Below are 15,051 nucleotides of genomic sequence, written 5' to 3' on the forward strand. Positions count from 1 at the left end.
CTAAGTGTGTGGTAAATGCTCTCAATGGGTAAATGAATTTGCGGGTTAACTCGCTCTAAGAGCGTTTAGATAAGGCAAAATAATAAAAACACCTAAAGCAGATATTTTTCTTTTGATATATCGGAAACAAAGCTCAGCTGAAAATCTTAACTCTCCCATTCATCACTGCAGGCCTGGTGTGTTCAAGAGAAAAGTAGCACAGGGTAACCCAAAGACAATTCAGCTTTATTTTCCTCATATAGATTTGACTGTACACAGTTCATACCATTACACAGAAGGCATACTGTAAATGAATAAATTCAGTGCTCTCTTTTACATCTTTTTCAAAGACACATGGCAAGAATAATAATAATAATAATCATAATAACCATAATAATAAATAGCGCTCATGAAACAAGACAATCAACACGTTTTTCAAACTGTACAAAATTTACAACAATTAAGATGCAAACCTCTGCGGCAACACAGACTTTAACAAAACAGCAATGGCAATGTGTTTGTACAGGATTTTCACTCAGTGCTGTCAATCACTGCAGCCTCCAATTGACAATGTAAACATTTTGTTCATACAAGGTACCAATGAAACACTTACAGTGGGAAACAAACTTGCATTTAGGGGAATGTAGAAGTGAATTATACTAGATATGTTATTTTTATTTGCTCAGATTAAATGGCCACTGTGTGCATGATGTCAAAATGCGTGTATACTTTACAACAGCTAAAAAATTCAATAAAAATAAGTGTTGCAATTACCAGCAACATCAATGATGTGCAATATTGTTTATAGTCTTAACACTTTTACTGTCACTTTTGACTGCATTTTAATTTAAAGTACATATTTTTTTTACAATAATGAAACCATAACCATCTGTTTTCTAATATGTTTCTGCTAATTCACACTTATTTAAACAGCTATCTCGTAAATCAAAGAGTTTAATATAAGTGATTAAACACAAAGTTGTTCCTCTTTTATTCCTTATTCTGTTTGCTTTCCCTGTACTTACACATGAACCCCAGTGCAGTTACACTGTAAATATAAGCCTTTCATTGGTACCGTACATTCGGTAAATATTTACACTGTAAATTGAGTTCAGTAATCCACAGTTTTCCATGTTGTCTTAACTCTGTTGCTTTCTGTTTGCTGATTTACTTTCTGGCTCCTACATCGGATGCTCCGGTAGAAAAAAAAAATAGACTTGGCAAATGTTCAGGAGAAGGTGAGCAAATAGATTTGTTTTTGTCTTCACTGAAGAAACACAAACAAGAATTTCCCCACAGATCAAAGATAATGACTGGTTTTAACATGGTCACCAGGACACTCAGTTTTCAGAATGATGGAGCGTTTTTTCGGGAGATTCAGAAAAACAGAGGATCAGCGTTTTGTCACTTATTTCCTGTGATAGTGGGAGATTTTAAGATGCAGCTGATTGAAGTGCTGATTTTAAGTGTCGGGAACATGAGCTCAGCAGACACACTAACACTGATGAGACAGTATAGTGTCAGCACTGTATGGGGGGGAAGGGAAGGGGTGCTGTGTGGTAATCCCTCTGACATTGAGACCAGACAGTGGGAGAACAGAACAGGCTGACAACACATCTGGCCTCAATAAGTAGGTTGATAGCAGCCAAAGCTGGAGATCTGCTGGATGGAGTAGATTAGCAAGAGAAGCCTGGGTCAGATTGACAGAACACAAGAGCCAACACTGAGATTTCTTTTCTCAAAGTTCCTGCTAATACTTGTTGGATGTTCTGAATGCCCAGTAGAAGTAACCATCAATTCATATTTGCAAATGCTTCTGCATGTCTTAATCTCTTTGTCGTACATGTGTGCATTCAAAATAATAAATCCATAATTTAGACTTAATATATTACTAGAATTTACTAGAATTACTAGAACTCGACCGTCCAAACTCGTGAGCTTCGATTCCTGGTGAATCTGAGAACGGATAATTTAATACTGACAGACATCCGCTCTCAGACAAGCTTTGACACAGACGAGAACAAGTCAAGCGCCTATAAATATAGAAGAGAGACCTGCTGTGTTGCAAACAGTGATGCCCTGTAAGTCAAACAGAGGAGGCATCACCTTTTTACGGGCAGACGGACGGACGGACAGACTGAACAGACCATCTACTTCCTAATAAGCTTCAACAATACATTAAAAAAAACATCAGCATGGTTCAAAATTCACACTTGTGCCACTGTTCTTGTAAATTTCTCTCCCAATGAAACACTGTGTTTTTGCCTTGTGCATATGTCTCTCCCCTTTTTTTTCTCTTTTTCCTCTGCATTCCTGTCCCTAAGTGTAGAAAAAGAAGAGGAGAATAAAGTGCATTGCCAATGTAAAGGCTTTGATGTAGCCGGACAGCAGTCCTACTCATTTCTACTCATGAATCAGAAGCATGCAGGTGCCCCCTGGGTCTCATAGGGACATAGATCTACAGATTTAGCCCTAATGTTGCAGCTGTTGGCGACTTATTTTTTGGGGACGAGACAATATTACCTCCCCTGTGAAGTGTAATCCACTGACATATTGGAAATCCATTCTCATTTTCAGAGAGTGAAAGAACAAAATAAAGTGAGGTGATAACAAAAAGTTGTATGATACAATGTTGAGACTGAACATTGAGAGTTCTTCACTGCTTCTCTCCGGACTACACGCTTTGACCCAGGCGGTTCCTTCACGATGGACTTGCTGAGAGTCATCTCTTCCTTCTGTACTTCACCCAGCATCGCACAACAAACCAAGTCTTGGAGGGTGATAGAAAGAAATGTAAAAAAAAGCCTTGTGAGTCTGTTTTGTCGTACGACCGGACAACAATCTTCTTCTGTGGACGAAACTCAAAACTGGGAATGGTCCATCTCGTCCAGCCACGAGGCAGGGCTGGTGGGGAAGTCAGGGTATCCTGTACTGCTGCCTGTAGAGAGGTCTGAGGTGGGACCTCCTGCCATGGCCCTCAGAGCCTGTCCCACTCCGCCCGCACCGCCTTGCACCACCAGACTGTCCATGTTGAAGCCCAGGTTGTTAAGGAGAGGAGTGTGGCCGGACAGGGAGGTGATGGAGGAGGGTGACTGAGGGAGACCGTACGGGCTTCCCGCTCGAATGTCGTGGTAAGGCTGGCCTGCTGCGTCGACAGAGAAGCCGCCGTTGAGCACCGTGCTGTTGGTCACGTCACCAACGCTCCCATAAAGCCCATTGGTGTGGCCAAGATCTGACAGCACCTGGTCTTCTGTGGAGTAGAAACCATCACTTAGCATGAGGAGTGGGAAGACTTTGACACAGCGCTATGCAGGAACATTATATAGTTGTTGTACTTCAATACAGTTAAGTGCTTTTATGAGTGAGATTTATTGTCACAACGTTGGAGGTACAATAAGTGAACCTGGCAATGAGGAACATGATAAGCCTTTCTGTTTTTGTTGGTGAGAAAGGATGTGCTTTTACATTCTTCTCCAACAAAGGGGGCCGACTGAATGTGTGTGCCATGACTGCAGCACAAAATAACTGTTTCCATCTCCGGCCACTCTTCCTATATCATTGGCTTCAATAACAACAAAGGCGCACAGCACTTTCTCTCTAATTGACTAAAAGCCTCACATGCTTTATAGAGTTTCTGTCACCATGTTTTCATTTCTCATAAAAATGGCCTTCTTTTTAAAAGTGGCTCAAAGACTTTTATGACTCCCCAAAACAGCGACTGCAAACATTAAATAACCGAGGGACGTCTAAAATGTTTGCATCCTCCCACTAAGGACCCTCTCTAGTTTTTTCCAATAAGCTCCATCATGGCAACAAACTGAGGCAGCCACAGGGAGGTGTGAGGGGAATGTGAAATGAGAATGCCATTTTGGATTTGCCTGAGAACGACACCATTCATTTAACATCGAATGGGAAACAAATGAAATGCTGCAAAGACACATTCAATTGCTGCTGCACTCTTGTCATTTAGCAGCTTGTAGGCTTCCTTAATCCCATTAGAACAACAGCATGACTGATGATTCCCTTTCAGGAATCTCTCTCTCTCTCTTAAGCAATAATAGATTTGCACTGAGTTGAAGTTATCTGCACTGTAGGTACCTCTGAAGCTCAGCTCACTGTCACTGAGTCCCGCGTCGTCAGCTGAGCTTTCCTTCTCCACTTTAGCTCCTCCTCGGCTGCGCTTGACACTTTTATAAAACTGAGTCCAGCGATGCCGACCTGCGTCTTTCTTCAGCCGCTTTTCCTTTGCTCGTCGGTTCTGGAACCAAACCTGACAGTGACAACAATAATAATAATGATTATCATTAAGTAAGAATGATGATGATAATAATAATAATAATTATCATTTACCATTATTGGTAATAATTCTTTGGGTGAATCTATGTTTTCATAATATTAGTGTTGGTATCATGACAATATATTTGCCACTAAAACTGAAAGACTCAGTCTTAAAGAACACCATAAACTGTTGACTAAAATTGTTAAAGCAACAACAAAATCATAATGAATCTAATTACTGTGAAAAATCTTTAAATGAAAAAAAAGATTTAATATCTCAGTTGTTGTTTCAAAGTCTAGCAGCCTCAGAATCATAGGCCTAATAACTGTCTATAATAACTGGCTAGAAACAGGATATTGTTTATCTTCATTGCTTAAATGTTCATTGAGAGGCCTTGGGACATAATCATGTCATATAGGCTTTGTTCTATATGCTATATTTTATCTGAATTCAGATGCTTTGTCAGGAATTGAAAGCCTGCGGTTTTCTAAAGAAGAACAAAAGGCTCTACCTGCACTACTCTCATGTCTAGACCCGTCTCCGAGGAAAGCTGCTCTCTGACGTGGCGCGCTGGCTTCGGCGAGTTTTTGTAGGCACTTTTCAGGGTCTCCAGCTGTTTAGCAGTGATCGTGGTCCTCGGTCGCTTGGTTCCTGCCTCCGAATCATCTGAAGACAACATGAGAAGTGTGAGTAGCCTCCTCTTGCCTTTGTCACTTTGCCTTAGCAGACAAGGCCCCTCGGCCTTTACACAGAGTATATGTGTGTTCAATGAAGTGAATGGTCATATATGAATAAAGTGTATTATTGTCCTTGTGCATCTGCCCACCCCCCACACACACACAGCAGAGGACATAAATCCACTCAGTGCCAAGGGGAACAGAGTTATTGTGGCCGCACTGTACAACAGCATTGCTTAACTTTACATAATCAATCAGAGATGTGTGGAAATCTCAAAAGACAGGGAGGAGAGGGAGACAGCACACACACACACACGCACAAACACACACACACGACAAACAGCAGAGATCCACATTCAGTGCAGTGCATATACTGTGGTTTTATCTGTCACGTCCCCTAACACAGCTGTCTGATGTACTTCAGTCAAGACACACTCATTTCAGTGCAGAGTCCCTTCTTTCTCACTGGGATGCTAAATTGTGAGCCATGACTGCTTTTTTACTCTGCAGAATATAAACAGCTTTCATTTTGTGCTTTGAGTATTTGAGATTCCTGCAGACTTACCGTTTTGTTTCGCCGTCTCATAATCCACCTTGCACACCAGCCTCCCGTCCTCCATGAGGTAAAACTCGTCCCCAGTGGCCAGCTGTCGGCTGCACATAATACAGGCAAAGCAGTGCAGGTGATACACAAAGTCCTGTGCCTTCCGCACAACCTGCGTTGGCGGGATCCCCTGTTGGCACGATGCACATTTTGTCCCAAAGCGCCTGCAGGAAATCATTAAGAGAGATTTGCGGTTAGAACATTTGATGCAAAACACCAGGTCAGACTGTCACCGTTGTCCTATTTATGTGTAATTTACGAGCTGATGGAGATGCTGAGAGTAACGGAGATTAAAATTTTACATGCAAGACAGGTGTTTCTCAAATCACAGCCAAGAATGATGGCAAAGTGTGTGTAACAACAGAATCTCTAGCTGTTGGGGAAGGAAACATCAGCACTGGAATGCATTTCTGTTAACGATAGACCTGTCCTCAGGTTGATGGATGGAGAGAATCAATGCACAGTGTGTGGTGTGCATGTGTGTGTTTGTGTTTGCATGTTTATGTGTTTGCAGATTAAGCACTGAGAGCTAAAGAGGAGGAGGAGGTGGAGGAGGAGAAAGAAAAGGGGGGGGGGGTGTATAGGAGGAGGCTCACAGTAAACACACCCTGAGGAGAACCAATAAAGCACTGACTCAGGAGGAGAGGCTTTAAATCACACATCCAACGCACGGAAATAAAAAGAGCAAGGTGAAGCCTACAAATCACTGCCGGGAAGCAAGCATCAGTGAATCTGTGTGTCTGTTTATGTATGTGTGTGTCCCGACGTGTTCCTTCACCACAGTATGTACATGCAAACGCCCCCCTGCTGTCCCCAGGGTCAGGCTAACACAGTTAACTCTCAGTGAGACTCCGGAGCTCTTTAGGTCTCATTCAAGCTTTGAGCATTAAAACCTTTCAAACATGATTTAGTAAAAAGCCTGGATCTGCTGATCCTGTTCTGGATAAAAGTCAAACTCAATTTTCTTCTGTAATGCTGCACAAATCCAATCCTTACAAGGAAAGAAAGAAAGAAAGAAAGAAAGAAAGAAAGAAAGAAAGAAAGAAAGAAAGAAAGAAAGAAAGAAAGAAAGGTTTTCTTGTCTTTCTCTTATCAGCATAAATGTAAATTATATGAACTGTGATGACAAATTATGAATTATTATTATAACACTAACTTGATTTAAACAAAGATCAAGTTAGTGTAGTTATCTCAAAAGCAAGTAGCTTGGGCAAACTTTTTTAATTTTGGTGGTTTAAACAACGCTGTGTTGTAATTATATAAAAATAGTCATGTAACTTACATAATTTGGCAACATTTCATTCAAAAACAAGATCTTTATATTCAGCCTTTAAAGTAAAATAATAATTAAGAGTAAAATATTTAAATGCTTTCTCTCAAGAACAACATTTTATTACAATCATTATTGTTATCATTATTATTGTTATTGTTATTATTATAACAATGATAATAATTATTATTATTATTATTATTATTATTGTTATTATTATTATTATATGATTATTGTTTTTGGGTTAAAAAAAAAAGGGGGGAAAGCCAGAACAACCACACACACACACACACGCACATACACATACACAGAAGAGACAGCAGCAGCAAAGTGATGTGTCCACTTACTTGAAGAAGTCCTCTTTGCAGTAGACTCCTCCTGCTCGGGAGAAACACTTGTCCGCCAGCGGAGTCTGGCAGTCTGCGCACTTGAGGCACTTGGAGTGCCAGTGTCTGTCCAGCACCTTCAGGATGAACTTGTCCAGGATGTGTTGACTGCAGCCGGCGCACTGAGGGATCTCTGAAAACAAAACAAAAGAAAACATCAGCTCAAGGTCAGCACAAGGTGCTCACCACTCACAGGCAGTGAAAACATGCTCACGGTGGCAAAAACGTTGTGTTGCTGCGTAATAAAATATTAAATACATATTTAAATGGATTTTGGATTGGCACCAGCAGCCCTGCGACATATCAATGAATATTTAATATCATTTAATAACATGGACATGTAATTAAATGATATTATAATGAAGTGCAGAGATACATGAGGTTTATCGTTATATTGCATATTTTAAAAAGAAGAAGAAAAGAAATGAAAATCCTTACTGCCTGTTTCCCTGTACTCAATAATAATAATATAATCCTTTATTCGTCTCACATGGGCCAAAAAACTAAATTTGTCAAATAAAATCTAAGTTCAAGTTCAAAAAAAGATAAGGATTAAAGAATGTATTTCAAGAGTCTATCAAATACAAACCTGTGATAACAAATGTTATCGCGGGTGTTGTCCTGCATTTTTGTTTTCAGTTCACTTTTTGACGTTTTCCCATTGTATTAGTATTTCGAATTACGTCTTATTTTTTGTATGAATAAATTCATTTTTTTCTCTATCGTTGCCTCCAGCTGCTGCTGCTGTGTGTGTGTGTGTGAGAGAGAGAGAACATGTCCGTCACTGTCCATGGTGCTGATCTCTGAGGCGTTTCCACGCAGATAGATACATGATCTTAATTCACCTGTTAATGATTTCAGAGGAGATGTGATGGCAGCGTGAGTGTGCGCAGCTGCTGGATGCAAATCAAGGCCGAGGCGAGGAAACGAGGGAAATGTCCTTTCTTTGTTTTGTTTTGTTTTGTTTGGTGAAAACAGCTGCAGCAGCCGCTCACATATCAGACTGTTCCACGAAAATGAATGTGTAAAATGTATATTTTGGAGCGAAAAAAAGTTTGTTTTTGATAGAATGCTCCATTTTGTGAATAATTTAATGAATATTGTTTTATTTAGTCTTTTAATATAATGGCGGAATGTGTACAGCAACTGACATCTTCACAAATAAATATATGTTAGCCTATGTAATTTAAACGTATCTTCCTTGATATTAAATAAAACACGTGTGTGCTGTGTGATTGATGTCGTTTGAAAACCTCGTTTTCGTCAGAGAAAAAAACCCAAACCCCGTCAACATTGAAGAGCTCTTTTTCCTTTAATCGCCCTTCTTTTTAAAAAAATAAAATAAAATAAAAATGATCGTTTCTCGCGCGGTTTCTCATCAAGTCAAATGTCCACATGGCGTTTCATAATGAAAAATCAATATCGAGCAAGCTGGTCAGAACACACACACACACACACACAGAGAGAGAGAGAGAGAGAGAGAGAGAGAGAGAGAGAGAGAGAGAGAGACTGTGAAATCACCTTCTAATAAAGCTAAGCGAGCTTTATTCTGAGATTTTTTTAACTAAATATACACAGTGTTTTATAAATTCGACACATTTGATGTTGATTTGCTACACACACACACATATATGTGTATATATACATATATATGTATATATATACATATATATATATATATATACATATATATATATATATACATAAAATCGCAGGGGAATATCCAGCTGTGCAGACAGAATCGGAGGTGTTTGAATCTACTGATGATAAAAGTGAGTGTATAAATCATGTAGAGGATCTAAAAATATCAGTGGCTGCTGGGATTTTTAATGAGTTTTTTTTCTTTTCTTTTTTTCGTTTTTTTAAGTATCCGGACATAAAGTGGAGGAAGAAACGAGGGACCGAACTGTGTGGAGACAAGTGGTGCTGAAAGGAAAGCAGCAGCATGACTGTTGGCAGCGACATAGCGTCCACCGTCCAACAGCTCCTCTCTCTATCTGTGTGTGTGTGTGTGTGTGTGTGTGTGTGTGTGTGTGTGTGTGTGAGAGAGAGAGAGAGAGAGAGAGTACACCTCGTCTTCTCTTCTCTTCTTCCTATCTTGATCTCTGTTGCTGCCACTCTCCACTCAGCCTCATCACCTCCATCATTTCATACAGGAAGTAGCCTACAACACATTTGCACACATTTCCAACAGCCAAACAATTGTAACCTCTTTTTTTCCAGAATCGTGAAGTGCAGTTTGTTATGTGTGTTCATTATAGACAATTAATAACATAGAATATCAGCCTATCAAAGGTTTGGGTTTCTGTTTTTTTCCTGGAATAATCCAGGTTTTAATCCAGACTGACTGTTACCACTGGGGAGCTGATTGGCAGGATCTTTATTCAATCTTTTAATCTGCCTCGCTTTATAAAATCAAATAGCATAAACTCTATTCTTTAAACTCAAATTAAAATATGACACATATATATCATATGTGTATCCCTGTTTCTATTTCACTTTTTTGCTGGCATGAAAATAAACAAGGTTTAAATAAAATACATCGTTTTTCATTTTAATTTGGAGATTAAACACTGAATGTCATGAAATACCCTAAAATAATAAAAGTAGTAGAACTAGTTATACAGCATTCAGTCGTGGATTATTTTATTATAATTGTATATTTGTGTATCTCGCCACTTAATAGTTGGGTTATAGTGTATTATTTAACATATACTTGCAGGTCATGTTACAAAACATTAAAACAAATAAAAATCCTGGCACAGAATAACAACCCTAGACAATATACATGTATATGTACATATATAAATATATATGTGTGTGTGTGTGTGTGTGTGTGTGTGTATATATATATACATACACACACACATATATATATATATTCGCATGTATATCGCTTTTAAATGTAAAAGAAAATTGCTTTTAGCGTAAATAAATAATGATAATCGAGCATATCTTGAAGCAGAAAACACGGATTAACACTTGGGCCTCGCCTCATGACGATAACTTAAATAACAACAACAAAAATAAAGCCTTTTGAAAATGTATTTAAGCGTCATTCAGAGTGAGTGTGTTTGTCTAAAGGGCGATGACAACTGCGTCTGATCTCTTAACCACGCTGACTCGTTTACAAATTAACAGCTGCCTCAGATTCAGAAGCTCACTGTAAACTGGAAACCAAAGAGCCGGACAATGAAGGGGCTGCAGCAAAGTTTGAGGCTAGTTATGAATTAAATGATATCATAATAGAATATTATTTGTCTACTTTCAGGGATGTGATGAATCACAAAAGAGCCTTCAGAGGTTTCAGCCTCGTGTAGATTAAATCCTGGATTACTGACCAACGTGCAGATTTTTGTTATGGTGATTTAATTATCATCTACTTGAAAGTATCGTGTCTTTTTGTGCACAAACTGAGACACAACATGTGGACACATCACTGGCCTGTACGAGACGACCTGAGACTGAGAGCTCCAGCCTCCTCATCCTCATCCTCGGCCGAGTTGACTAAACCCTTCCCCTCCTGCAGCAGCAGCAGCAGCAGCAGCATCAGCAGCAGCAACACAGGCTGCACATTCACCACCAACTCCCAGATTATTACATGAGGATTTTAAAGAAAATGAAATAAAAAAATACAAATGTCTTACGTTGCAGTGGCACTCCGAGAATCTCCGGTAAACTCTTAACAGGACTCTCTGTCGGTAGCACCGCCGCACTTTGCATCATCGTGATCCAAACTGGGAGACAAACGCACGGTCATACACCCGCAACACGGTGGGCGCACTCCCCCGTCCTGCCTCGTGGAGAAAAAAAAGTATAATGATGATGATGATGGTGGTGGTGGTGAGGATGATGATGCGGAGGCCTTTCTCCTCTCTGCAGGCGGATCACCCTCACTGTCCCGTCAAGCCCCCCGTTATCTCTCTATTCCCCGGGAATGATGTCCGTGCCGCGCCGTGCCGAGCTGTTTTGGAGTGGATCAGACAGGCTGCCCGGTCCATTGAGCGCTGCAGGGGCGGTGGAGCCTGACGTCACCGCGGTAGAGCCTCGCCAGCGGGCCAATGGGCGCGCAGGAAGAGGAGGCCCCCGGGGGACGGAAAGCATCCTCCATAGGTGTAAGAGTGAGCAGGAAAAGGCAGGAGGAGGACCGTGGTTTATGGAAATGTCAGATGAGAGGCGGGACCTTGTTCCTGTGGAGACCATAAATAGCTCACTGCAGTGTCTCTCAGAAGGGGCCCGGGTCCGACAGGGGCCCCTCCACCACCTCTCCAGAGGGGCTCCACAACATAGACATTTACATTACATTTACAGAATGTAACTGTATAACATTCACCAAAAACATTTCATTTCACAGGATTGAACCGTGACACACAATCCCATATTTTTGTGTTTTAAATTTCTGTCATTTTTTTTACAGTTAACAGAGAAAACACAGGACTATACTGTATCAGTTACTGTTGTACAGTTAAAAGACAGTTTTAAAATGGAAAATACTGTTCAATCTTTTACTTACAATTTACAGTCGTTTACTATGAAATGACACAGTGAACTTGTGTTTAAGTACATATGCAAATTTGCCAGAAAGTAAGTAGTAAGTATAGTAGCTAGTCATTTATGGTGAATATAAAGTCAAATAGTCTTACAGAGGAAAATTAACAGCTAAAATGATTATATATGTATACATGTATTTAAAGATGAGCAGGTGATATGTTGATTCTTAAGGGATTTCATGCCATAAATCCATTATTCTGGTGGTGTAGTACACGCTCACTTAACCTGGTCAACTCCACATTAACTCAACATATCTCATTAGCCAGTCACGTGGCAGCCACTTATTTGTAGACATGGTCAAGGCGAAATTGCTGAAGTTTAAGCCGAGCATCAAAATTGGATAAGAAATGTGACTGAAGTGGACTTTGAACGTGAAATGTTTGTTGGTGCCACACGTGTGTAGTGTGTCATCTTCTGATTTCACGCACGAGGAGAAATGATGTGGTCAGGAGTGAGTTTCTCTGGAGACTTGTTGATAACCACAGGTCACAATGCAGAAAGACAACAGTAACTTAAATCCTCACTCGTTACAAACGAGGAGCAGAAGAAGAACTGCTCACGCACAGCCAGTCAAACCGTGAAGCTTAGGCAAGAAGAATATGGTTGTCGGTGCCAAGACGAGGGCGGAAATGCAGAAAACTGTGCAAAGACGCCAAGTGTTACTGTCACTCACGACAGCCACACAAGCAAAAGTGAACAAACATCACGCTGTGATTATTTGGGCAAATGTCTTCAGCAGCAGAGCAGCAGCAGATCCGTGTGTGTGTGTGTGTGACAGTCAGGATTAGGAGTCAGTGGGCGCAGTCCTCCTGCCACTGTTCATTTCAGAGCCCATCGTCTGAGACATGCTCTCCCGGATAAGATATTCCCCCGGAGGACTGCTAGTTCAGGCTAGATGAACTCAATCTTCGCTTTCAATTTACCTCAAGCGTGGAAAGAAAAGCGCTCAGTGGCGCTTTTTCCACGCCGACGCAGGTTGTTTGTGAGACCGTGTGCAGGTCCCAGGTGAACGTCTGCAGCGCCCCACACACACACACACACACACACACACACACACACACACTGACCTTATTCATTCAAAAGTGTGCGTTTGTGTGTTTTAAAATATTTCGATTATGTTATAGTAACGACATTTTATGAGCGTATTATCATTAGTATTATTGTTGTTAATATTATGTTGAATATTATTAGTATTAGTAGCAGTAGTAGTATAATTATGATTCTTTCTTGGGTACTTCTTTTTTATTGCACCAGGTGTCAGTTGTTAGTTTCGCCTTCTTTTCCAATGACAATAACGGCTAACTATTCTATTCTATTCTATTCTATTCTATTCTATTCTTTCTGGATAGTTCTATATTCTAATGCCTGGAAATTGAAGAAACACAAACGAAATAAGGATTTCATAAAGGAAAATCAAATGCGTAATTTGATGGAAAATTGTTTACAAATTGACTGAGAATTGGGGAAATAAAAGTACTGGAAATGTTCTGATTTATATCATTTAAATATGATTTTGTTTAATTTAAACAGGGAAACAATTCCATCTTCTCTGTGTTAGATGTCAAATCACAGGCACTTTATACTATTGTTGCGCATCATCTACACAAGAGTCTGCGCGGTATAAACCTTACATTGTTTGGTTTATATATGGAGACACAGTCTTATAAGCCGTCCGCCTTGTGTCATGTATTTTAGTAAAATGAAAACGCACATCAGGCAGATTAAAAAGCCAAGATTAGAATATTAGAGGCATTTTATTCAACCGATTCCAGGCTCCAGATCATCCATTCATGCACACATGCTGTGCATGTGGAAATCATCTGCTCTTACTTTATTTTCATTATACACTTTTCCCCCTCAAGATCATTCAATTTATTCACCAATTCAATTACTCTGATTGTTGATATCGAGACCCTTTAGCTGCCCCTGGAAAACTGTGCAGATAAAAATGCTCTTAACTTGTCAGCAAAGGGCAACACAATTAGAATAATTGACGGATGCAAAAAAAAAATGCAGAAAGAGAAATGACGTGAGCGCGCGCGCACACATCTGGTTCAGTGGGAGAGTGAATGGTTCAAAGAGATGACAAAGAAATGCTGCACGGATGAGGATGAATGGCGGGGGAAACACAATCTGCATTTTGAAAACGATTGCACAAATATCTGGAAAAAAAAACTAATTGCAATATAGAAAGTGGCACAAACAATCAAAATTAATATAAACAAATAAATAGAACAACACAGGGAAGAAAAGCATGAGACGCTTACAAAAAGGAAAACGATCAAATAATCATAATAATGTACACACACACACACACACACAGAGGTGAGATGACGGATCTTTGTCTGCAGAGCCACAGTGAGCAGGGACACAAGCTGCAGAGGAAGCAGCTCGAGCAATAACTCAAACAGAGGGCGACTCCTTTGCCACCGCCGTTGACCCAGCCACCTCTAATTAGATCTAATATTTCAGTGGACGAGTTCATTCTGCAATTCACAGATTCATCTTATACTGAGCAGACACTCACAAATACAGAACCCATCACTCCACACACACCCAATGTACACGAGCAGCGTCATACAGGTGTGTGTGTGTGTGTGTGTGTGTGTGTGTGTTTTAATGAGCCAGGGTGAATTTATTTATTTTATTTGTTTGTTAGTTTTCTTTTGAGTGTAAATACAGATGGCATGTCCTCATCTCCTGCACATGTTTCCAGTTTGAATCACACTCACACACACACACACACACACACACATACACAAACAAACAAAAGTAAACTTCTACCAAGCACTGGAGCAAAACATTGTGACAACAACACCATCTTAAAACTATGACACAATCATTGTGTGTGTGCAAAATGGCTGACACAACGCACTCACAATATGGATAAATGAGTGGAGTCTCTGCAGAAACGATGTTTTCATCATGAGTGAAATAGGAATAAACAGCATCACCGTGCAGACCTACCTATGATCACTGCAGCTCACTGGTGATTTGGAGGCAGACCATCTCTCCCTCGCGCTCTCCTCCTCCTCCTCCTCCCCATCCCCTTCTTCTCCTCCATGTTGCTGCATGAGGAAGCAGAGCTGAGGCTGAAGCAGCAGCGGTCAGTCCACACTGTGTCCGACATCCACTGGCAAAAACAGCATCATGGAAGGCAGGAGCAGTGGCACCGTGTCCCGAACCATTTGGTCCGCAGGCAGGAGAGGAACAGAGAGAGAGGGAGAGAAAGCAACGAGGGGAAACCTTAGGAGAGAGCGCACGGAGGAGAAAATTAAATTGCATTTGGGGGGCAAATTCTATTA

At 40.4% G+C, this 15,051-nt stretch overlaps 1 protein-coding gene across 1 annotated transcript; it reads right to left on the minus strand.

Annotated features, from left to right (window-relative positions):
• Positions 1-204: 204 nt before the first annotated feature.
• Positions 205-11,397, minus strand: lhx4 (LIM homeobox 4). Its single transcript, XM_058637516.1, has 6 exons — positions 10,843-11,397; positions 7,157-7,328; positions 5,501-5,703; positions 4,770-4,924; positions 4,078-4,249; positions 205-3,229 (listed from the first exon to the last, which is right to left on the minus strand). Exons 1-6 carry the CDS (start codon positions 10,919-10,921, stop codon positions 2,841-2,843), a joined length of 1,170 nt encoding a protein of 389 aa, XP_058493499.1. The 5' UTR covers positions 10,922-11,397; the 3' UTR covers positions 205-2,840.
• Positions 11,398-15,051: the final 3,654 nt, after the last annotated feature.

This window comes from Solea solea, chromosome 9 (assembly GCF_958295425.1).
Source record: "Solea solea chromosome 9, fSolSol10.1, whole genome shotgun sequence".
Classification (NCBI taxonomy): Eukaryota; Metazoa; Chordata; class Actinopteri; order Pleuronectiformes; family Soleidae; genus Solea; species Solea solea.

Coding starts and splice junctions, on each gene's coding strand:
- lhx4 (XM_058637516.1), bottom strand. CDS start 10,921: ATGATGCAAAGTGCGGCGGTGCTACCGACAGAGAGTCCTGTTAAGAGT. Junction 5,704..7,156: donor TGCAAAGAGGACTTCTTCAA/GTAAGTGGACAC, acceptor GATTTCCTGCAG/GCGCTTTGGGACAAAATGTG. Junction 3,230..4,077: donor CAGTGAGCTGAGCTTCAGAG/GTACCTACAGTG, acceptor TCTACTCCACAG/AAGACCAGGTGCTGTCAGAT.